The sequence below is a fragment of the Pelophylax lessonae genome (genome assembly GCF_965119305.1).
Source record: "Pelophylax lessonae genome assembly, chromosome: 1".
NCBI classification, from domain to species: Eukaryota; Metazoa; Chordata; class Amphibia; order Anura; family Ranidae; genus Pelophylax; species Pelophylax lessonae.
The window spans coordinates 715,830,266-715,855,886 of record NC_138768.1 but is presented as its reverse complement, the minus strand read 5'-3'; the positions used below and the strand labels follow the sequence as shown (position 1 = coordinate 715,855,886).

The 25,621-nt window shown below is 42.0% G+C and overlaps 1 protein-coding gene across 1 annotated transcript in view; it reads left to right on the top strand.

Moving 5' to 3' along the window:
• Positions 1-25,621, top strand: part of LOC309552259 (uncharacterized protein) — a 167,997-nt gene that overhangs the window by 82,913 nt on the left and 59,463 nt on the right. The window contains exons 14-21 of the mRNA XM_082253145.1: positions 3,340-3,498; positions 3,813-3,936; positions 6,395-6,607; positions 11,385-12,262; positions 18,599-18,738; positions 19,350-19,478; positions 23,612-23,943; positions 24,349-24,482. Coding sequence (XP_082109271.1) covers positions 3,340-3,498; positions 3,813-3,936; positions 6,395-6,607; positions 11,385-12,262; positions 18,599-18,738; positions 19,350-19,478; positions 23,612-23,943; positions 24,349-24,482 — 2,109 coding nt within the window. The remainder of the gene's footprint in view (positions 1-3,339; positions 3,499-3,812; positions 3,937-6,394; positions 6,608-11,384; positions 12,263-18,598; positions 18,739-19,349; positions 19,479-23,611; positions 23,944-24,348; positions 24,483-25,621) is intronic.

Sequence of the window (25,621 nt, the reverse complement as noted above, 5' to 3'; positions counted from 1 at the left end):
ACTGCCTTGGGATCTCAACTTGGTGCTTTCAGCTCTCCAGAAGCCTCCCTTTGAGAACATTTGGGAGATTCCCCTGCTTATGCTGTCTCAGGAGGTGGCCTTTTTGGTGGATATCAAGTCTACGCCCAGGGTGTCGGAAATTGGCGGCATTGTCTTGTCGTTCTCCTTATTTGGTGACCCACAAGGATAAGGTGGTTCTTCGTCCCTGTCCGTCGTTCCTTCCAAAAGTTGTCTCTGATTACAATCTGAATGAGGACATTGTGTTGCCTTCCCTGTGTCCCAGGCCAAAACATCCCAAGGAAATTGTGTTGCATTCCCTGGATGTGGTTCGGGCTATTCGGGTGTACCTTTCAGCTACGGAGTCTTTAAGGAAGTCAGACTCACTATTTGTGCTTACGAATGGGCCTTGAAAAGGACTATCCACTTCATCTGCGACCATTTCTAGATGGATCAGACAGACAGTGACTCAGGTCTATTCTATTTAGGTTCAGGTTCCCTGTGAAGGCGCACTCTACACGGGCATTTAGTGCTTCTTGGGCCTTCTATCATCAGGCGTCAGTGATGCAGGTGTGCAAGGTGGCTACTTGGTTGTTGGTGCACACTTTCACAAAATGTTATAAAGTGAATGTGTTGACATCTGCGGATGCCTCTTTTGGCCGCAAGGTTTTAGAGGCTGCTGTTTAGGGGGCTTGTTCCCTCTTTGGGGGTGTAATATTTTTCAGATGGGCTCCAGTTGTTTTGGTTGAGCTCCTGTTACCTGGTTGGCTACGGTTTAGCCTTGGGAATTTTTTCTTGCTGTTCCCACCCCTAATGTTTGACACTGCTTTGGGACACCCAATGGTCAAGAAGATCAGGAGCTGTGTTCGTCAATGAACGAAAAAGAAAAGGGGATTTTTGACTTACCTTAACCACTTTACCACCGGAGAATTTTGCTGTCTTCCGTCCAGGCCACTTTTTGCGATTCGGCGCTGTGCGACTTCAACTGACAATTGCGCGGTCGTGCGACGCCGTACCCAAACGAAATTTACGTCCTTTTTTTCCCACAAACAGAGCTTTCTTTTGGTGGTATTTGATCACCTGTGCGATTTTTACTTTTTGCGCTATAAACAAAAAAAGAGCGCTTATTTTGAAAAAATAACAATATTTTTAACATTTTTTTATATGAAATTCCCCCCAAAAAAGATGTAAAAACCAATTTTTTTAAAAATTTTTGGCCAATTTGTTTTATGCTACATATGTTTGGTAAAAAAAATCGCAATAAGCGTATTTTGATTGGTTTGCGCAAAAGTTATTGCGTTTACTAACAAAGGGAAAGATTTCTGTCATTTTTGGTGTTTTTTTTTAACGCGTAATGGCGGCGATCTGCAATTTTTTTTGCGGGACTGCGACATTGCGGCGGACAGACCGGACCCCTGACTGACATTTTTGACACTTTTGGGGGTACCAGTGACATTACTACAGTAATCAGTGCTATAAATATGCACTGTTACTGTAAAAATGACACTGGCAGGGAAGGGGTTAATTTTATTGGAGAGGGAGGGGTTAATGTATTCCTGGTGCTTACTGACGTGTAGGGGGGGAGGTGACTGAGTGATTCATGGACAGATCGGATGTCCAGCTATGCTGAACAGTCCGATCTGTCACTCCCTGTCACTATGGAGATCCGCCCGCTGTGTTTACACACAGCGGGCGGATCTCCAGACTCGATCCCCGACGATCGGGTAAGAGCAGCGGCGATCGCCGCTGCTCCTCCCCTGGCCCGACTCCCGTTGTGAATGAAAACAGCGGGAGCGAGCCTCCGGCGGCGCGCAAGCGCCGCCCAGAAGGGGGAGTGTCCAGTCACGTTAATACTACGTGGCTGGACGATAACGAACCACTCTGCCGCAGTAGTATTACTGTGAGCGGTTGCAGAGTGGTTAAAATCTATTTCTCTAATGTTTATTGACAGACACAGCACCCACCCCTCTATGAAGTTGTATTACCTCTGACACTGTTTGTAACAAAACTGAATACCTATAGCAGAGAGGGGGAGTATACCTCCTGGGACTGCCCATAGGCATACTCAAGTTCTTTTTCCTCATAGTGTCCTACTCCTGTAGGCACCAGTATAACCCAATGGTCAAGAAGATCAGGAGCTATGTCCGTCAATGAACATCAGAGAAATGGATTTTACGGTAAGTCAGAAATCTAATTATTTTTGTTATTTTAATAGAAAAAAAAAATAGACTTTACAATCATTTTGAATGAACCAAAAAAGCACAATAGAAAAGTAGTACAAAGCACAGTAAAACATTCTTAAAACAGAAGGTGTCTGCATGTCCCACTTTCATCATAAATTTAAGAAATAAGGAATGACAAATGAAAATCATTCCTTTTGTACCTTGGGCCAATAATATTGCAGATTTCTATGGAAATATAAATTCACTTATATCAATGCTGGAAACCAGCAGTTCAGATATACAGGTTCAAAGTATGTAACGTTATGAAGACATAGCTTTGTCTGTTATCCTGAAATGAGAAGTAAATCTCCTATTTTTTTATTTGTAATGGGCACAAATCAAACCTTCTTTATTCAAAAGAATCTACTATGCTTCACGTTGTTTTTTGGGGGGTGTTTTTTCCTTTCTTTAAACATAACCTGCCTTGTTATATTGTCTCCAAGATATCAGTTAAACTATTTACCACGTTTTGCTTATTTTCCTGCCATCTTAAAGTCTAGAATAGCAGATTCATTTGGATTATATTTAGTAGTATATAATAGTTAAAAAAAAAAAAATTGTTTTAATTGCCCTAGCAAACTTGATGGGTCAAGCCAATGTGAACACATATAAACCTTGTTAGGGCTGGAAAATGGGCGGTTTTTGCACTTTACTAAAAAGTGTTTTGCATTTTTTTTTTAAAATATCATACATCATGCAACCAGTGTGCATTGGTATACATGTTTTCCTTTCATAATTATGGTGACAACATAGATGTAGCTTGTTGTCACCCGAACAAAATGATGGGACTAATGGCTACAGCAGAAGTATTCATTCTGGCCTCATTAAAATGAACTTTCATTTTTTTCTATAATGTGGCTAAAATGTGAATCAAAGCATTTACAGTACAATTATTGTTGGTGAAACATGAGAGATCTTTCTATTATATTATATATAATATATATATATATATATATATATATATATATATATATATATACATATACATATATATATATATATATATATATATATATATATATATATATATATATATGCATACATATATATATATATATATATATATATTATAGAGAGATCTATGTTATTTCCTTAACTGAAATGTTTTTTTGTGCTGTAGTGTTAGCAGCTTCCTAGGTCGGCAATCTTTCCTGCTGGATCTTCAGGAGCGGATAAAAGTTGGCAACAGACACCTATTAGTTCTTCATGGACAGCCTGGAAGTGGCAAGAGTTCTCTTATGGCCAAACTGGCAGTATCAGCAACACAGTGGATTTCTGGGTAAGATCTATTAATAATAGAGAAAGATAGATAATAGAGATTTCCTCACCTATTTAATAAGGCAGTGCAAAGAACAGTGCTGATGGTCCTAATTCAGAGCAGCAAATCAGATATCACCTCTTAATTGAACTGAATACACGAAACTGAAATCAGTTGCCACATGTTTTTGCACTTTGCAAATCCTTACTGTTTTTTTTTCCCCCACTAGCCATGAATAAGCCAAGTGTATTTCTTTTATCTGATAATATGACTACAATTCACAAATGTATGGTTTTAAAGGTTCATCCGTGCTATTATTTCCTCTGCCTATACAGGGATATCAGGGTTTTGGCTCGATTTATAGGAGCTACTGGTGAGAGCAGAAATATTCGTCTGTTGCTACAAAGTCTTTGCTATCAGATTGCAGATATATATGACCTGCCAACCTGCTTCTCAGAGGTAATCTCTACACATTTATATCCAGCTGCGTCATTTGTGGTTGACTTTACCAGCCTTAATATACTGTAACTAGGAACATAGGTAAAAGAATAACTAAGGTGTCCGATTGTTCTGTTAAAAAAAATCTACAATACACAACAATAAACTCCTAGGATAACAAAGGAAAGCTAATAGGCAATTCATTTTTGGAAGTGTCATACTTTATACAAATATCATATATTATATATTAGTATACATATACAGTAGCTCACAAAAGTGAGTACGCCCTTCACATTTTCGTAAATATTTTATTATATCTTTTCATGTGACAACTCTGAAGAAATTACACTTTGCTACAATGTAGTAGTGTGCAGCTTGTATAACAGTGTAAATATGCTGTCCGCTCAAAATAACTCAACACACAGCCATTAATGTCAAACCTGCTAATAAAAGTGAGTACACCCCTTAGTGAATGTGTCCAACTTGGGCCCAAAGTGTCAATATTTTGTGTGGCCACCATATTTTTTTCCACCGCTGCCTTAACTTCTTGGGCATGGAGTTCATCAGAGCTTCACAGGTTGCCACTGGAGTCCTCTTCCACTCCTCCATGATGACATCACTGAGCTGGTGGTTGTTAGAGACCTTGCGCTCCTCCACCTTCCGTTTGAGGATGCCCAACAGATGTTCAATTGGGTTTAGGTCTGGAGACATGCTTGGCCAGTCCATCACCTTTACCCTCAGCTTTTTTTACTAAGGCAGTGGTCGTCTTGGAGGTGTGTTTGGGGTCATTACCATGTTGAAATACTGCCCTGCAGCCCAGTCTCCTAAGGGAGGGGATCATGCTCTGCTTCAGTATGTCACAGTACATGTTGGCATTCATGGTTCCCTTAATTAACTGTAGCTCCCCAGTACCGGCAGTACCCAGACCATGACACTCCCACAATCATGCTTAACTGTAGGCAAGGCACACTTGTCTTTGTACTCCTAACCTGGTTGCCGCCACGCAGGTTTGACACCATCTGAAACAAATAAGTTTATCTTGGTCTCATCAGACCACAAGACATGGTTCCAGTAATCCATGTCCTTAGTCTGCTTGTCTTCAACAAACTGTTTGCGACTTTCTTGTGCATCATCTTTAGAAGAGGCTTCCTTCTGGGAAGACAGCCATGCAGACCAGTTTGATGCAGTGTGGCTGTGTTTTGAGTTATTTTGAGGGGACAGCAAATTTACACTGTTATACAAGCTGTACACTCACTACTTTACATTGTAGCAAAGTGTAATTTCTTCAGTGTTGTCACATGAAAAGATATATTACAATATTTACCAAAATCTGAAGGGTGCACTCACTTTTGTGAGATACTGTAGATCTATTTATCATAAAATTTGATTCAGATTTTTTTATTTTGTACATCCATTTTTACTTCTAATACTAGAATCCCCCCCCCCCCCCACATTTACTTAAAATTATGTTGGCTAGATCACTGATATTCTTACATTTTTACCTAACTACTGGATATCTATTTTACCTGTACTTTACGATGCATATTCTTTATTTGCCTATTAGATTAATGCCCATTTATTATTTACACTTTTTTTGGACAATAGGCTTTTTGAACATCATGTTTTTTTATTGTTTAATTTTGAATGTATTTTCTAAGCAACAGTGTTTTTATGAAAAGAGAGACCTAATTTTATTTAAATACCAGTGAAAGGCATTCCCATGTACCAGCCTATTTTCTATATTTTCTATATGGCTAAATTGAGTAAACACAACATAAGGTGTAGAAGCAGTTTAATTCCAATGTTTTGGGTCTTTGCCTGGGACTGCAGCTTCCCATGGGTGTTCTGGTTCTTTTAGGAGCCTACAAAAGCCCCTGCTAAAAATTATCTGTATTGCCCCCAAACCACCAATCAGATCCAGATGTGTCCTGGAAAATGACAGCCAAAGACATATGATAATAGATAATCATAGATAAGGATAGCAGACAGATTCCATGTTGGTAAATCTGAAATTAGCCATGTGGCATTTTGTTTAAGTGACCACTATTGTTTCTTCATAGATTAGGGGGACACAGGTGGTGTCATGCTACTTTATTCCCTCCGTTTTTCATAGACATAGTCTCTGATACATAAACCCCACTGTCATACTTGCTTCAGTAGTCAGTATATTCAACAGATTAGATATTTTTCAGGTTCCTCTTCACGGGTAATGCCATAGCTGGGACCTTATGAAATCAAATGTGTTTTGATCAATCGCTATTAATGACATTCATATTTTTAGAACAAGTCTAAATGAAACTGTACAGCTGTTTGCTTTGAATGGGCTGAAATACATTAATGTATTGCATATAGTAAGATAGTTTCTATTTTTTACATATTTTGAGTTTCTTTAATTATAAATACTCTGAATAAAGTTCATAAATAAGTGTATATAATGAGGAAATCATTTTTTCTCTCCTTTTTTTTTTTTTTTTTTTAGAATATCAATGGGTTAATAAATGAATTTTTAACAGTGCTAGAGTTTGTTCCTCGGAGTAGACCTCTAATGGTAATCCTGGATGGTTTAGATGCATTATCAGGAAATGACACAAACTTTTCCTGGATACCCAAGGAAATGCCTCCAAATGTAAACTTCATTGTATCTGTTCCCAGTGGCAGTGAATCAGATTGCACCTCCTTTAAACAATTACAGGTAATCCATTTTTTATGTTTGCTTTACTAGGACTAGAGATGCACAACCTACACAATAAAAACATTTTTTTCCAACAATTCACCCAATCCCTTTCATGATCCATAAGCTAGCAATATTACCTATCATGAACTTTAAATTTGTTGTTTTGCTTTTTTTGACTGTGAAGGAGTTTTAAACTTACAATGTGAATGGAACAGTGAGCACTTAAATGACTGAGAAACTAAAGCTTGCCTTTTGCTCAACACTGCCAAATAAATATTTTATATAATTTGAACCTAAAGACATTTACACATGAATTAGGATGCATGGTAGGATACAATGTCCAAAACTGTGATACAAGTGTAAAATAATATGACTTGTTTATTTATTAAACAGTGATAAATTATGTTGCGCTACTCAATGATATATCTACAGCACATAGATTACTACCAAAAAATAACCAAAAAACACAGTACCATATATTGACAAACTTATAAGTGAATCCAAATAATATCAATTCCAGCAATCAGTCCACAGAATAGATGTCATCAATTGAAGGAAATCAAAAAGGTTATTTGTGATTCAACATCTATTCATTACATGAATATCTATCTTTAATTGCGTGCTCCACCATAAATCAGAGTGCCCCACCACCAATAGGAGTGCCCGCTCACCTGGATCCTGAAACTATATAAATGAATATACAGGTCACAAAGTGCTTTCACTGGACATTCAATACTGTTGAATAGAGGCAGGTGCCCTTTAAATGCACGGCATCAGACTCACCACTTAATTTCTGTAAAATCCATTTCTTGGAGTAAATCACGGGACACAGAGAAGACTATAACTGTTTATTGCCATTGGTGTGGGAACACATTGAGTGTTTTGCTGCAACTCATTATTTATTGTATATTAATTGATTCACTTTGCATTTTATATTTTTGTGGTAGCGCACAGAGGTATAGGTTTTATTGTTTATATATTACTTTTAATTTAATTGGCTTAATTGGCTAACTTAACCACTTCAGCTTCGGAAGGTTTACTACCCTTCATGACCAGGCCATTTTTTGCGATATGGCACTGCATTAGTTTAACCACTTTACCACCGGAGGATTTTGCTGTCTTCCGTCCAGGCCACTTTTTGCGATTCGGCGCTGTGCGACTTCAACTGACAATTGCGCGGTCGTGCGACGCCGTACCCAAACGAAATTTACGTCCTTTTTTTCTCACAAACAGAGCTTTCTTTTGGTGGTATTTGATCACCTGTGTTATTTTTACTTTTTGTGCTATAAACAAAAAAAGAGCGTTTATTTTGAAAAAATAACAATATTTTTAACATTTTTTTATATGAAATTCCCCCCAAAAAAGATGTAAAAAACAATTTTTTAAAAAATTTTTGGCCAATTTGTTTTCTGCTACCTATGTTTGGTAAAAAAAATCACAATAAGCGTATTTTGATTGGTTTGCGCAAAAGTTATTGCGTTTACTAACAAAGGGAAAGATTTCTGTCATTTTTGGTGTTTTTTTTTTTAACGCGTAATGGCGGCGATCTGCGATTTTTTTTTGTGGGACTGCGACATTGCGGCGGACAGATCGGACCCTTGACTGACATTTTTGACACTTTTGGGGTTACCAGTGACATTACTGCAGTAATCAGTGCTATATATATGCACTGTTACTGTAAAAATGACACTGGCAGGGAAGGGGTTAATTTTATTGGAGAGGGAGGGGTTAATGTATGCCTGGTGCTTACTGACGTGTAGGGGGGGGAGGTGACTGAGTGAGTCATGGACAGATCGGATGTCCAGCTATGCTGAACAGTCCGATCTGTCACTCCCTGTCACTATGGAGATCCGTCCGCTGTGTTTACACACAGCGGGCGGATCTCCACACTAGATCCCCGGCGATCGGGGCAGAGCAGCGGCGATCGCCGCTGCTCCTCCCCTGGCCCGACTCCCGCTGTGAATGAAAACAGCGGGAGCGAGCCTCCGGCGGCGCGCAAGCGCCGCCCAGAAGGGGGAGTGTCTGACGACGTTAATACTACGTCGTCAGACAATAACGAACCACTTTGCCGCAGTACTATTACCGTACTCGGTCGGCAAGTGGTTAACTGAACATTGCGTGGTCGTGCAACACTGTACCCAAATTAAATTGATGTCCATTTTTTCCCACAAATAGAGCTTTCTTGTGGTGGTATTTTATTACCTCTGCAGTTTTTCTTTTTTTCACTATAAACAAATAAATACCGACATTTAAAAAAAAAAATAAAAATATATATATATAGTTTTTTTTTTTTTAATTTCTTCTATAAAACATACCCAATAAAACAATGTAAAAAATCAAATGTCTTCATCAATTTAGGCCAAGATATATTCTGCTACGTGTTTTTGGTAAGAAAATACCAATAAGCATATATTGATTGGTTTACGCAATTGCGCAAAAATTATTGCATCCACAATCTCGGATAGATTCATGGAATTTTTCTTTTTTTACTAATAATGGCAGCAATCAGCGGCTTATAGTGGGACTGTGACATTGCCGTGGACAAATCTGACACTAAGTGACACTTTTTGGGGACCAGTGACACTAATACAGTGATCAGTGCTAAATAAAATGAGGAGTTAACATCAGGGGCGATCAAAGGGTTAACTGTGCTCCCTGGTAGTGCTTGCTAACTTTGTGGGGGATGCTTTGACTGGTGGAAGACAAAGATCTATGTTCCTGCTTAGCAGAAGCACAAGATCCCCATCTTCCCCTCTGACAGAATGGCAATCTGCCTTTTTTTTATAGGCAGACCGCCATATCTGCCTTTCTCAGGAACGATCGTTGGGTGTCGGCAAACATCGGGTCCTGCCGGACCCACCGATTGGCTCCTGCTGTGTCCAATCACAGCAGGGCGCTGGCAGTGCGCATACGCATCCCAGACCCAGAAACAAATAAGACGTACAGGTACGTGATTTCACGCTGAAGGGCCACCCTGCCGCAGTATATATATATGTGGGGTGGTCCGGAAGCAGTTAAACTAAAGCATGCTCTAAGTTTAATACTTGTCCACACATTTATCCAAAAGGGAGTTTTTGTATAAGCATATGCTCAAACTATAATTGTATAAAATAGTGCAGGCATTAGTTTGTGTGTGCAGTAAAAGCTGCAGCATGTCAGATGGAGCCTTCCTTATTTCCTGTCTGGGGGATTGCTAGCATCACCTATCCCTGTCTTCCGCAGCCTTAGGCCTCATGTACACTGCTGCTGATAAACGGACGTATAGGAGCAGTTGGGCGTTTTTATTTAGCAGCCCCTGAACTCTCCTCTATGTTATCTTATCTGTCCATGTACACTGAGATGTTTATAGTCGTTTAGAGGCAGTTGAGTTTAGTGGCATTTTTATTTAAAGAAAAACACGTTTAGACAGAAGTTTATTGCCATTTGAAACGCCAAATGCTTGTAACAGCATGCAAACACATCTTGTTTATAGGTGCTTTCAATGGAGATACATTTCTGACCATTTTACAATGTAAAAACGCTTCTAAACGCAAACGCCACTAAACGCGCATAAACGCGGCAAAACAGAAATTTTTAACTCTCGGTTACTAGCTGTCAAGTTGTGTACATGAAGCCTTACTGTCTGTGGCCCATCCATTTCATTCATGTTACAGGGTCTAAAGTAAGGTATGCAATGAAAATAGAAAGGTTCTATTTAACCACTTTAAGACCGGAAGGATTTGCCCCTTTCCTGACCAGGCCCTATTTTGCGATTCGGCACTGCGTTATTTTAATGGACAATTGCGCGGTCAGGCGACGCTGTACCCAAACTAAATTTACGTCCTTTTTTCCCTACAAATAGAGCTTTCTTTTGGTGGTATTTGATCACCTGTGCAATTTTTGTTTTTTGCGCTATAAACAAAAAAATACAATTCTGAAAAAACAATATTTTTCACATTCTGCTATATAACATTACCCCCCCCCCCCCCCCAAAAAAAAAATTAAAAATCTAAATTTTTTAACATTTTAGGCCAATTTGTTTTCTGCTACATATTTTTGGTAAAAAAAAAATCGCAATAAGCGTATTTTAATTGGTTTGCGCAAAAGTTATCGTGTCTATTAACTACGGGAAAGATTTATGTCATTTTTATTGTTTTTTTTTTTGTTTTTTACTATCAATGGCGATGATCTGCGATTTTTTGTGGGACTGCGACATTGGGTCAGACAGATCGGACCCCTGACTGACATTTTTGACACTTTTGGTGGGACCAGTGACAATACTACAGTAATCAGTGCTAAAAATATGCACTGTTACTGTAATAATGACACTGACAGGGAAGGGGTTAACATTGATGGTGATCAAGGGGTTAAATGTGACCCTAGGGGAGTGACTCTAACTGTGGGGGGGGCGTGGCTTCTGAGATGACCATAAAGACATGTGATCCTATATAGCAGGATCACATGCGCTGTATGATCATCCCAGGGAGAAGGACGGTCGGCTGTGTTTACAACAGCTGACCGTTCTCTCTCAGCGGAGAATAATCGCAGGTGTCAGGCGACAATCAAAGTTGCCTGCCAGCTGCATCGGCTTCCCCGCTGACAAGCAGGGGCGGGAGCGCTCTCGTCCTCTAGCCTCGTGCCCAAGACCGCCGTACATATACGGCGATTCGCGCAGGAGCGGCTGCCTGCCGCAGTACATCTGCGGCGGGAGGTCGTAAAGAGGTTAATAATTTAATTACCACATTGAAAGGAAAGGCAAAATATTAACAATTAAAACTTCACCTTTGTAACAACAGATTTTTATTTTATTTTGTAGAAACTTACCATAGAGCAGAATGTGATCCAGATACCACCACTAAGCTCAACAGAAATAAATGAAATGATTGACCTTTGCTTGAGTAAGGATCACCTAAAACTTACCAGTAACCAAAGAGCAGTATTGCTTCAGGCTTGTGAAGCTTGTCCTATTCCACTGTTTATGACCTGCGCATATATGGAGTCTCAGCAATGGACATCGTATACCCCAGACGTGGATATCTTTTTGTATCCTAATATCTCAAAGATGTACTCTTGGATTCTAGGAAGACTAGAGAGGATACATGGAGAACAAATGGTAAAGAAAACTGCAACGTACATTTCCCTGTCTAGGAATGGAATCACACAAGAAGAGCTCCTGGACTTGCTATCTCTAGACCAAAGTGTGATGGAGGAGATTAAACAATACCAGGGTGTTACAGTGCCAGTATTCCCAGAAGCACTTTGGGAAAAGCTTCGCTGTGACTTTGGAGTTCATTTGATTGAACAAAGGACGGACAATAGTTATGTTTTTGACTGGGCACATAACCAGTTCAGGTCAGTTTGTTTGAATCGATATGTGAAATCAAAAGAGTATCAGGTCACCATCCACTCTGCATTTGCAAACTACTACCTGGAGAGTCGTGGTCGCAATAAACTCAATAAAAGTGAGGCGCAAATGATGCCATTCTCATGGCTGGTAAAGGAAGAGAACAGGACCGTTCCTGTGCTTAACCTGCGTAAACTCCTTGGGATATCGTATCACCTGGTCCAGTCTAACCAGATTTCCCGGCTGATAACAGAGTGCATATTTAATTATGAGTACCTTCTCCATAAAGTGTGGGCTACGTCTGTTGTAGAGATCCAAGAAGACATAAAGGCTGCGATTAATCCTGAACGGTAAGATAGTAAACACTAATGGTATCTAAACATTTGAGGCAAAAGAGTTTATCTACATCGACTGGTACATGCACAATAAGTATGAAAAGTAGTTTACACATTCTTTATGAATATTATCACATGCTTTCCTTTGCTAATCTTTCTTCCTGTATATTTCATGTATTACAGTTAAAGTGGAAGTAAACCCATTGATTTAACTGTTTCCAAAAAAACAGTTAAATTCCCGGCATGCTGGGAACTGTCACATTGGTTGTGCTCTCAACCAAACTGTCAAACCATCCAAATTCTGGTGTCATAATTGATCACATGTGGAGCGTCATGGCAGTTAAACAGAGGTCAAGATGGCAGCTTCCTTGGCTTAATATGATAGGAAGATTTTTTCCACTTTAAAGCCTAACTCAGGGAAATTTCGCTTAAGTTTTGGAGAAGCAGTCATCACTGGGACAAAAAAATTTCTGTCTTTTTTCTTTTTTCTTGTAAGAAATAAAAAACCCAGAGGTGATTAAATACCACCAAAAGAAAGCTCTATTTGTGTGAAGAAAATGATAAAAATTTCACATGGGTACAGTGTAGCATGACCGCGCAATTGTCATTCAAAATGTGACAGTGCTGAAAGCTGAAAATTGGCCTGGGCAGGAAGGGGGTGAAAGTGCACTGTAGGCAAGTGGTTAAATTGCAGGAAACATGTATAAATACTTACATAGGAGATAAAGTTCCAAATCATAGTTATTTGTTGTATAATCATAAATGATATCTACGGAGAGCACACACATAACAGGCTGTTCAATATGTGCTCTGATCTGACAGATCTCAGATCACTCTTTTATAGGGTTTCCTTATCAAAGCATCAAGACATTGGTATGGGGACAATTATCCATGATGGTATTTCTCTGACAAACATCTTGGTAAAAACGTGTTTTTAAAAAAACTCACAAAAAAACTCACAAGCCCCATTTTGGCTTCACTAATCAATATAGAAAATACATCAGAATAAATATATCATCCTAAATGTATTTATAAATGTATTATTATCATACACTATGATTTAGGAATCAGTAAAGATCACATTATCTATATACAATACTTTATTTATTAGTTAAGTAAACAGTCTCCACTCTGTTTGCAAAACAACCCCAACATCTCATAACTAAAATACTGAACTTTTCTTACAATGTCCAAAACAACTTGTGCCAAACCTGTGGCTCCTTGGCACTTATTGTGTTGCCCTCCGAGCCCTTGCAGATGGTAGTTTGTGTTTTCCTTACCTAGGTGCTTACTCCTTACAGCAGGCATGTCCAACCTGTGGCCTGGAACCGCAGGCAATGCGACCCACTGACCCCATACAATTATTTTTTTTTGCTGGGGAGGAAGGAACGGTAGGCAGAGGCTGCCACGGAGGGGAGAGGGGGGGGGGGGGTGGCGAGGCAAGCATGTGCAGTGTTTCTGACTCCTCGCACCATGACCACTTCAAATCACTGAAGTGGTCATGGTGGTTAGAGTGTTCCTTTAATATCTCTCAGAACAAGTAAACCTCTGTATACTGATTCCATTTCATTTGATCGTTCTCTAGTTGTGTTAAATCAGTGCGGGGGGCGCGGCGGCATTTTATTACTTATATACCTTAACTATAGTATATATTTTATATGCGGCCTGAGACAATTTCTCTACACTCAATCTGGCCCAGAGAAGGCAAAAGGTTGGACACCCATGCCTTACAGCACATGTGTCAAACACAAGGCCCGCGGGCCGATTCATTTCTGTGGCCCTCGCACCTCTCCTAGAGCGGCAGTAGAGCTCCAGCCCTCGTTTGGGCCTCCTCCAAACCCTTCACTTTCTGCTTTGTAGCTCTGCCCCCAGCTTCTTCCCAGCAGCAACACAAGGTAAGAAGGTGCACTTTTATGTAAGGGAGGATGGGGACTCTTGACATCTGATGTATGGGTGTTGGAATACTCTGGACACCTACAGATACAATCATAATGCTCATAATCCTCTATGAAGTTGAGTTTGACACCCCTGCCTTACAGTGAAAGATACAGTGGGTACGGAAAGTATTCAGACCCCCTTACATTTTTCACTCTTTGTTATATTGCAGCCATTTGCTAAAATCATTTAAGTTCATTCTTCTTCCTCATGAATGTACACACAGCTCCCCATATTGACGGAAAAACACAGAATTGTTGACATTGTTGCAGATTTATTAAAAAAGAAAAACTGAAATATCACATGGTCCTAAGTATTCAGACCCTTTGCTATGACACTCATATATTTAACTCAGGTGCTTTCCATTTCTTCTGATCATCCTTGAGATGGTTCTACACCTTCATTTAAGTCCAGCTGTGTTTGATTATACTGATTGGACTTGATTAGGAAAGCCACACACCTGTCTATATAAGACCTTCCAGATCACAATGCATGTCATAGCAAATGAGAATCATGAGGTCAAAGGAACTGCCTGAAGAGCTCAGAGACAGAATTGTGGCAAGGCACAGATCTGGCCAAGGTTACAAAAAGATTTCTGCTGCACTTAAGGTTCCTAAGAGCACAGTGGCCTCCATAATCCTCAAATGGAAGACGTTTGGGACGACCAGAACCCTTCCTAGAGCTGGCCGTCCGGCCAAACTGAACTATCGGGGGAGAAGAGCCTTGGTGAGAGAGGTAAAGAAGAACCCAAAGATCACTGTGGCTGAGCTCCAGAGATGCAGTCAGGAGATGGGAGAAAGTTGTAGAAAGTCAACCATCACTGCAGCCCTCCACCAGTCGGGGCTTTATGGCAGAGTGGCCCGACGGAAGCCTCTCCTCAGTGTAAGACACATGAAAGCCCGCATGGAGTTTGCTAAAAAACACCTGAAGGACTCCAAGATGGTGAGAAATAAGATTCTCTGGTCTGATGAGACCAAAATGGAACTTTTTGGCCTTAATTCTAAGCGGTATGTGTGGAGAAAACCAGGCACTGCTCATCACCTGTCCAATACAGTCCCAACAGTGAAGCATGGTGGTGGCAGCATCATGCTGTGGGGGTGTTTTTCAGCTACAGGGACAGGACTGGTTGCAATCGAGGGAAAGATGAATGCGGCCAAGTACAGGGATATCCTGGACAAAAACCTTCTCCAGAGTGCTCTGGACCTCAGACTGGGCCAAAGGTTTACCTTCCAACAAGACAATGACCCTAAGCACACAGCTAAAATAACGAAGGAGTGGCTTCACAACAACTCCGTGACTGTTCTTGAATGGCCCAGCCAGAGCCCTGACTTAAACCCAATTGAGCATCTCTGGAGAGACCTAAAAATGGCTGTCCACCAACGTTTACCATCCAACCTGACAGAACTGGAGAGGATCTGCAAGGAGGAATGGCAGAGGATCCCCAAATCCAGGTGTGAAAGACTTGTTGCATCTTTCCCAAAAAGACTCCTGGCTGTATTAGATCAAAAGGGGGCTTCTACTAAATACTGAGCAAAGGGTCTGAATACTTAGGACCATGTGATATTTCAGTTTTTCTTTTTTAATAAATCTGCAACAATGTCAACAATTCTGTGTTTTTGTGTCAGTATGGGGTGCTATGTGTACATTCATGAGGAAGAAGAATGAACTTAAATGATTTTAGCAAATGGCTGCAATATAACAAAGAGTGAAAAATATAAGGGGGTCTTCATACTTTCCGTACCCACTGTAAATATTCTTCTATTAGTTTGGTTTGGTTTGGTTTATTTTTTACATTCTTACATATTCCATGCTGTACATTGTTTTACTTTTTTCTTCATGTATTTTTTTTTTCTCTAATCTTCTATTAGGATCTTGCTTTGGTGCAAGTAATTTTTAAGGGGGAAAGGGAGCAGAAATGTGTAAGCATGGATTTGGTAAGGGGATTTGGTAGCAGTGGTCTCCAGCAGCCTAATAACGTTAAAACAGGACGTGAGGAGGCGTCACATTTTTTCCTCGGTAGGCTCTAATGGGCGATCAAAACATGGATTGTGCTTCAGAGGAAAGGGAGATTTAGACACATGTCTAAATCTACACTAAGGATAATCATTGCTTATACCCCTTTATTTCTTACTTTTCTACGTCCCCAGATTTCTATTTTTCCTTTTTCTTCTATTTTGAAAATGACAATGTGATGTTTTTTTTTTTTTTTTTTTACTGCTGTATATGGTGTTCAATGAAAAATTAGCAACAATTAACAAATTAACATTTCAACTTTTTTTCAAAAATGTATATTTTGTCACAAAAATTTCACTACAGTGTAAAAGTGTATTGTTTACCTTTGCAGCCCAGTTTGAGAAACTCCCATTATATGTTTTTTAGGTGTTCCCATTCCCACAGCACACATAAAAATAATAATTAAACACGACTATACAAAGGACTCTATATGCAGCTTGTATTGTTCAGAATACAGGTACATTGAAATGTGTATATACTGTGTATATATATATATATATTTACAGTATATTACTAAAAGTATTGGGACGCCTGCCTTTACACGCACAAGAATGCATTCCAGTCTTAGTCCGTAGGGTTCAATATTGAGATGGCCCACCCTTTGCAGCTATAACAGCTTCAACTCTTCTGGGAAAGCTGTCCACAAGGTTTAGGAGTGCGTCTAAGGGAATGTTTGACCATTCTTCGAGAAGTGCATTTTTGAGGTCAGGCACTGATGATGGATGAGAAGGCCTGTCTCACAGTCTCCGCTCTAATTCATCTCAAAGGTGTTCTATTGGGTTGAGGTCAAGATTCTGTGTAGGCCAGTCAAGTTCCTCCACCCCAAATTTGCTCATCCATGTCTTTTGGACCTTGCTTTGTGCACTGGTTCAAATAATTTGTTGGATATGACCGATAATTTCTTAAGGTAGGGCTGCCTCCGGAGGGGAGGGGGGGGGGGATTAGGATTAGAGCGCCACCTGATTACACAGAGCAGGGTTCTTCTGCTTACCCGGAGCAGGCGCTGTCGTACAAAGTCCCGCCTCCTGGACCAGCTCCTACCTATGATAGACAGCACACTGGTGACATCTATCATAGGGGCCGATCCAGGAGGCGGGACTTTGTATGGCAGCGCCCGCGCTGGGTAAGCAGAAGAACCCTGCTCTGTGTAATCAGGCAGCGCTCTAATCCCCATGCACTGGTCACTCTGCATTGTTGGGGGCACTGGTCACTCTGCATTGTTGGGGGCACTGGTCAGTCTGCATTGTTGGGGGCACTGGTCAGTCTGCATTGGATGGGGGCACTGGTCACTCTGCATTGGATGGGGGCACTGGTCACTCTGCATTGTTGGGGGCACTGGTCACTCTGCATTAGATGAGGGCACTGGTCACCCTGCATTGTTGAGGGCACTGGTCACTCTGCATTGTATGGGGGCACTGGTCATCCTGCATTGATGGGGGCATTGGTCACTCTGCATTGTTGGGGGCACTGGTCACTCTGCATTGGATGGAGGCACTGGTCACCCTGCATTGTTGGGGGCACTGGTCACTCTTCATTGGATGGGGGCACTGGTCACTCTGCATTGATGGGGCACTGGTCACTCTGCATTGTTGGGGCACTGGTCACTCTGCATTGGATGGAGGCACTGGTCACCCTGCATTGTTGGGGGCACTGGTCACTCTTCATTGGATGGGGGCACTGGTCACTCTGCATTGATGGGGCACTGGTCACTCTGCATTGTTGGGGCACTGGTCACTCTGCATTGTTGGGGGCACTGGTCACTCTGCATTGTTGGGGGCACTGGTCACTCTGCATTGATGGGGGCACTGGTCACTCTGCATTGTTGGGGGGCGCTTGTCACTCTGCATTGGATGGGGGCACTGGTCACTCTGCATTGTTGGGGCACTGGTCACTCTGTATTGATGGGGGCACTGGTCACTCTGTATTGATGGGGGCACTGGTCACTCTGCATTGGATGGTGGCACTGGTCACTCTGCATTGGATGGTGGCACTGGTCACTCTGCATTGATGGGGGCACTGGTCACTCTGCATTGATGGGGGCACTGGTCACTCTGCATTGATGGGGGCACTGGTCACTCTGCATTGGATGTGTGATTGAATATGCAGAATATCGGCCCATATCGGCCGATACCAATACGTTGTGACCAAAATATCGGTATCGGCCCTGGAAAAACCATATCGGTCAATCCACAATATATATATATATATATATATATATATATATACATACATATATACACAGTATATACAGTATATTTATATTGAATACCTGCAAAGGTGGAAATACACTTTACTTTTTTTTTTTTTTTTTTCGTTATACTGTTTTTTGGTTCCAGAAAGTTTTTACTAGAATCTGTATATCCTCCTAATCATCACACACTGGTGATATATTCTGCCTAACAGACCATCGCTTGATTTAAATCTGCTGTCGGAAACTCTTCAGTTGTCTACTAAAGTTTTGCTGACAGATCCGTGTCAACTGGCTTCTCAGCTGAAAGGACGACTCCACCAGATAGAAGTGTTCGATAAGCCCGTTGCTCCTGGTAAGATATATATTTTTTATTAAATCTACACAAAAGAAAATATAACCTTCCTAAACCGATTACATGTATTCCCGAGATATGCCGCTGGGCAAGCGACGTGTGCGGAGCTCTTTTTTTTGGGGTCTGCAGTGGCATTTATCATGATGGATGCTGGATTTACTTCAGGGGACATTGGTTTTATTTTTGTTTTTTTTAAAAGGACTTGTCAAACTGTCTCTGTTTTAATATATTATTGACACGATTTTTGGTGAATGAGTAGGGGTACAATTTACCCCATAATCATTCACATAGGGAAGGGGCCATGATCTTTGGGTCCCTTGTTAAAGGGGGGCTTCCAGATTCTTATAAGCCCCATGCTAGCAAACCCCCACAACCACCACCTAGGGTTCCCTCATTTACTTTTGCATGTAGTTATGAAAGTCTCTGGTAGCCTGTATACTAAGTAGTCATGGAACTACAAGTCCAGGTTCTTGTTAGTAGGGCTTACTGCTGTTTGTTGAAAGTTGTAGTTGTGCACTAGCTACTGGTTACATGCCTCAGCACAGCACTGGAACAGTTCATGACACCTGAAGTCACAGCACATAACAATGCTTTTCTATTTTTGATTTTAGGTGATCCCAGAAAATATCCTTTACTGCCATCATTGCTATCTCAGTGCCAACAGTCCTCAGTAGCCACGTTTCTGCCTTCCTTCACCTGTCTTCTGCCACCAGGAGGAATCCCCTGTGACACAATAGCTGGTATGTTTTTCTCCAATTTGTCTGCATGCATTTTATATGAATTTTAATGCATTTCCTATATGGTATAGCCACATGCATTTAAAATTACAAAACATAGTTTTCCTCACATCGCACAGATATTTGTCAAAAACATCACAGGCAAATTTACATACTGTATGTTTATAATGCATGCTCATGTAATTTCGATAGCTGCTACCTTGAAATAAACTGCACTCAAATCCAAGAACAAAAAAAATGTAAAAAAAACAGGTTTTCTAACTGAACATTTAATCTTCCATGGAGGAAGGCTTGAAGGTATCACATAGATATTAGACTAGCAGATCTGGTCATCATCAAACATCTACGGGCATTACCATAACTATGAATATGTGATGTCAATTTGTGGATCTAACAAATGAAAGATCTTGTTGTGAGAAAGATGTGCCCATAAACATACACAAATGTTAGCACAAAGTGCTGTGGATGGTGGTCAAAGGAGGCCTGTAATGCTGCACAGTGCCCTGGATGGTGGCATGAGAGGCCTTTAATGCTGCACAGTGCTGTGGATTGTGGTATGAGAGGCCTGTAATGCTGCAAAGGGCTCTGGATAGTGGTCTGAGAGGAGGTCTGTAATGCACAGATCTCTGGGATGGTGGTCTGACTCTGAGAGGCCTGTAATGCTGTACAGTGCTGGAGGGTGGTCTCGGGTCTGAGGGATAGCCTGTAATGCACAGTGCTCTGGATGCCAGTGGTCAGAGGAGGCCTGTAATACTGCACAGTGCTGAATGGTGGTCTCAGGTCTAACTGGGATGGCCTGTAAAGCATGCACAGTGCTCTGGATGCCGGTAATCAGAAGAGGCCTTTAATGATGCACAGTGCTTGATGGTGGTCTCAGGTCTGAGGGATGGCCTGTAATGCACAGTGCCCTAGATGCCGGTGGTCAAAAGAAGCCTGTAATGCTCACACAAAGCTCTGGATAGACAGTGGTCTGAGGGGAGGCCTCAGGCCTGTAATTGTAATGTACATACTCACAGTGGGTGCTCTCTGCTCTAGACGGTCGCCGTCATGACTCGTGAGTCTGGAGTGGGACTCGCCGGGACTCAGGAGGCCTGTAAAGCACAGTGCTGCTCTGAACGTTCATCTGAGGACCCGGAGGTGTGTAATGCTGTCTGCACAGTCGGTTGCCTGCTGGGAGCGGAAGCAGACAGAGCTCCCTGGAAACTTAAAGTTAGTTCACCAGGGTAAACATCCCTGCCTTACATTTTCATTTAGTTTTCATAGTTTTCGTCAGTGGACGAAAATGTGGTATACTTTTCGTTTTGTTTTCGTCACTGTAAAAATACAGCTGACCAAAATGTTTTTGTTGACAAAATTAACACTGGCAGGAGGATATATTAACTCAGCTTCCTCTCCCCCAGTAACTATTCAGACTACAAACTTTGTAACTAAAGTGAGTCTGCAGCAATGGTGTGCTGATCTGTGTCACTTTTCTAAACTGCACAGGAACCAAGGTTTACATGATTGTGTAATTGTAAAGCTGGGTACACACAGATTGAAAATTCCAATATTTTTGTAGCCCTCCCAGTTCGACAGAAGTCCCCGGGATCCCGCGATGTGTCCCTGCAGCATACGGCGGCCGGATCTTCCGCCCGATGCTGTGAGCCCTGGCTTCCGTTCCCTGCGACGTGACGCTCGCAGGGGGGTGGAACCGGCGGCAAATTTGAAAAGTAAAACACACAAACACACTGATATACTGTAATCCTATTGGATTACATTACAAAATAAAATAAATTGACATTCGTTTGCCCCCATAGAGGGCGCAGGGGCGCCGCCCCCCCAAACGAAGCAGAAAAAAAAGATTAAATAAAAAAAAAAAGTAAAGTTTTCGCCCACTAGGGGCGCCGGACTGTGTGCTGGGTATGGGGAGGGGGGGTTTTGACCCCACCCTCACCCGGCAGAGGCGCCGATTGGCGCACTTCTGGGGGTGTGTCGGGCGCAGAGCAATGCGCCCCGACACACCCCACTTTAATGATGTCTGGGCTGTGATTGGCCCAGAGTCCAGCCTGGACCAATCACAGGAGGACATGGGACCGGGTGACGTGATCACCTTCCGTTCCCGCCCGCGGCCCGACGTAGAGAGAGAGGACTCGGAGCGGCAAGAGCAGCGTGGAGGAGCTGACAGTCAGACAGATCGGAAGAGCAGCGTGACCAGCGTGGAGGAGCTGACAGTCGGACGGATCGGAAGAGCAGCGTGACCAGCGTGGAGGAGCTGACAGTCGGACGGATCGGAAGAGCAGCGTGACCGGCGTGGAGGAGCTGACAGTTGGACGGATCAGAAGAGCAGCGTGACCGGCGAGGAGGAGCTGACAGTCGGACGGATCGGAAGAGCAGCGTGACCGGCGAGGAGGAGTGAGTGAGCCGTAGCCACCCGCGGCCAGGACGGTAGGAGATGTCGCAGCCGCGCAGCCAGGGAGGGTGAGTAGACACAGTCCCAGGCTCCCAGCACTGTGTGACAGACCGTCAGGGACCAGCAGCAGCCCAGCTAACGGTAAGTGGCGATATTAGACAATATGGCGGCGGCGCACTGTGTGTTTTTTGTGAAGCTGCATGCCTGTACATTCCTGTAGACGTCATTTGACGAAACCGGTAGGGCGGAGTCTTCGACGTCAACACGTCATTTCCGGCATTTGGAGCCAGAGCCGTGGAACGCGGAAGCTTCCCGGCACACACCACCACTGATCGCGGACAGCCTGCATCTTCCCCGTGAGTCACTACATTTTTTCTGCCCTTGTTTTGAGATACGGCACCAGGGGGTTTTCTTCTCTGTGTTTCTTTTTTGAGGCACCACGCGGCACATCAGGAAACCAGAGGAGGAAATAACCCCTACACGGTATCCATCCAGCAGAAAAACCTCACCAGGTTGTATACAGGGTGCGACACCTAGCGGTCACGCAGGTGTCTGCAGCCCTAAAGTCCTTTTGTTCACAATCATTTTCAACTGAATGTTTCATTTTTGCACATTTCTGCTCACTGCAGCACAGAACTTTTGAGAGTTTTTTTATTGTGCAAAACCACTTTATGATTTGTTCTCTAGATTGGACACACATCACACATGGTATGTTTAATGAAAAATAAAAAACCACTGCCCTATTTCAGTTTTGTGTCTTTTGTTTTGCACTAGCACTTATGCACTTTATTATCGCACTTTTTAAAGGCACAGGGTATGTGTGTTTCTTCACTATAAATAGTCTCTGAAAACTATGAGTCACATGTGCACTTTATAAATTATATCTATTTATTTAATATCAAGCACTTTCAACATTTTTACGTTATTTATTCACCAAGTGTATTTTTTAACACGGTAGCGCCGTTCACAACCCCACTAGCACATATTTCACTCTTTAACCCTTTTGGGTTTGGTTGTTGGCAGCTTACACCGTACCTACTCTCACTGTATATTCCATAGCGCTGGTCACCTTAGTTTCAATTATTGACCTGTGCCATCATGCCTGCTGTACATTGACCTGTGCCATCATGCATGCTGTACATTGACCTGTGCCATCATGCCTGCTGTACATTGACCTGTGCCATCATGCCTGTACATTGACCTGTGCCATCATGCCTGTACATTGACCTGTGCCATCATGCCTGTACATTGAGCTGTGCCATCATGCCTGCTGTACATTGAGCTGTGCCATCATGCCTGCTGTACATTGAGCTGTGCCATCATGCCTGTACATTGACCTGTGCCATGCCTGTACCATGACCTCAATGTCACGCAATTTTTTTACCGCGTTTTTGCCGCGAAGCAATACCTATTACATTTTTCTTTTTGCGCCCCCCCAAAATTTTTGAGCACCAGCCGCCACTGATATATATATACACTTTAACTTCTTTATAATTATTTATTATATTATAATTTATGATTTTGTGTTTCAAACTTTATCATACCCGAGATGTTATAAAGAAGAACTCACAGTAAAAAAAAATCATATGTAACTAGTTGGTTTGGGCTGCTCGTCCTTAAGAATTACTAGCAAAATAATGGTACCGCTTTCAGCACCTAAAATCGGAAACAATCATACCGCCAGTAAGGTTAATGTTTGAGGCCCTCTTGTGATCTTAATATGTTTGGTGATTTTATTTTTGCACAGGACACACAGACAGCATCACTGCAGTTGCAGAAACTCAGAGTGGTCTTCAGGCAGTAACAGCATCCAGAGATGGCACTTTAAAAGTCTGGGATTTGGAGGCTGGCAAAGCAGTGTTCACTCTTCATGGAGTTGGAAGGAAAATTGACTCAATTACTGTGGGCATGCAGAATAAAATAGTTGCAATTACTGAGGACCATGGCTTCCAAGTATGGGACATGTGCCATCAAAAATTGGTTTATGTGCAGCATGATTGTTTAGATGCTCCTATTCTCACCACTGCCATGGATGGGCAGCTCCTTCTGGCATTTTTTGATGGAAGCCACATGGTAAAGGTTAGTTGTCCATTATTGTAACAGGATTGTTATCTTTGACAAATGTAAAGTTTGTTGCATTAAGGCTTTCTTTTTTTCTTGATAATGGGGGGAGAGGCCTTGTAGTCCATGGAGAAAGCCAGGAACAATACAACCTGATAATAGTCCAGACGCAGAAAGCACCAGAAGTCATCAGCTCATTCGATTTCTTACTGGATGAATCGTTACTTTTTTTGCACATGTCAAGCAGATATAATAAAATCTTAAAAAAGAGAAACGTATTGGTAAAGTTTATATGCTCTTTCAATTAATTATAGTGTTATTTTCTATTTGAGAAATATATATCTTTGGTGATAACCGCTTTTAGAAAACTGGTTCCAAATGTAAGCATGTACTGTTATTAATATACAGCTCTGTATATTTTAGGTATTTAATTTGGCAGACTCCTGCAAGCTGATCTGTCAGGTGGACATTCCTGCTGATGAGACTCCTGTTCATAAAAATCACTCCATACTGGTCTCCAAAAATTCAGTGAAAGACTACATTGTGTTCGCCTACAGGTAAGCGCAGATTGCTTACACTGACCAAAGCTGAAGCTATCATTTCAGCAACATAGAAATTAAAATGTGAGAAACACAGTAATGTACACCAATGGTCAGAAAGTACATGAAAGCGGAGTTCCGCCCCCCCCCCCCCCCTCCAAAAATAAAAAGTCAGCAGCTACACATACTTTTAATATCAGGACACTAAAGCCTCGTACACACGTACCGATTGTTGGCCGTGAATTTTCGGCCGCTGCCCGATCGGTCGATTATCGGCTTGTTAGTATGATGATTCCGACAACCGACTGCGACTTTTCGGTCAAACAAAATCTGGTGTGCATGCTATAAAATTTTTGTTGGCCATCAGCAGAATGGCCGATTGTTCCTCGGCCGACAAAAATCAGTTGAGCAAGACTGGGCATGCTCAGAGAAAAAAAAACACACGAAAAGTAGACCAGAACATGACATCACTTCTGCAGTTGGTTGTTGTTGGCCGACAAAATTAGTGTGCAGTCTAGAGCACATTTCAACCAACACAACAACACTGGACAAAAGATGGCCGAACGGTCGGCCAACAATCGGTGCGTGTGTACGAGGCTTTACCTGTCCTGGAGTCCAGCGATGACAGCACCGCAGCCGATGTTTCCATCGTCTGTCAGGTGCTGCTGCCGCCATTGATGACAAGGGAACCCGGCTGTGAAGCCTAGAGGCTTCACGGCCGGGTCCCTACTGCGCATGCGCGAAGCACGCTGAGCTCGGCAATTGGCAACAAAGCAGAGGGAGGAGTAGGGGCCGAACCTCTAATGAACTTCGCCGCGGCAAGGTGCGACGGAAGTGGGGACAGGGTATCTGTCAAAAACAGGTACCCGCTCCCTCCTGAAAGATGCCAATTGTGGCACCAGAGGGGGGGAGGAGACAGATAAGCAGAAGTTCCACTTTTGAGTGGAACTCCGCTTTAACCATAAGTGCTCACTTTACATAAGATCCAATGTTATTTTATATATTGTGGCTTCAGCAATTTCATTTTCTTGAATTATTTTCAGAGTAAGTTTTGTATCTTTTTTCTAATGTGTGTTTGTAATAGATTAACATTCCCAGAGTACTATAATTTAAAAGTATAACTAAAGGCAAGACTTTTTTTAGTTTTGGATAGAGGG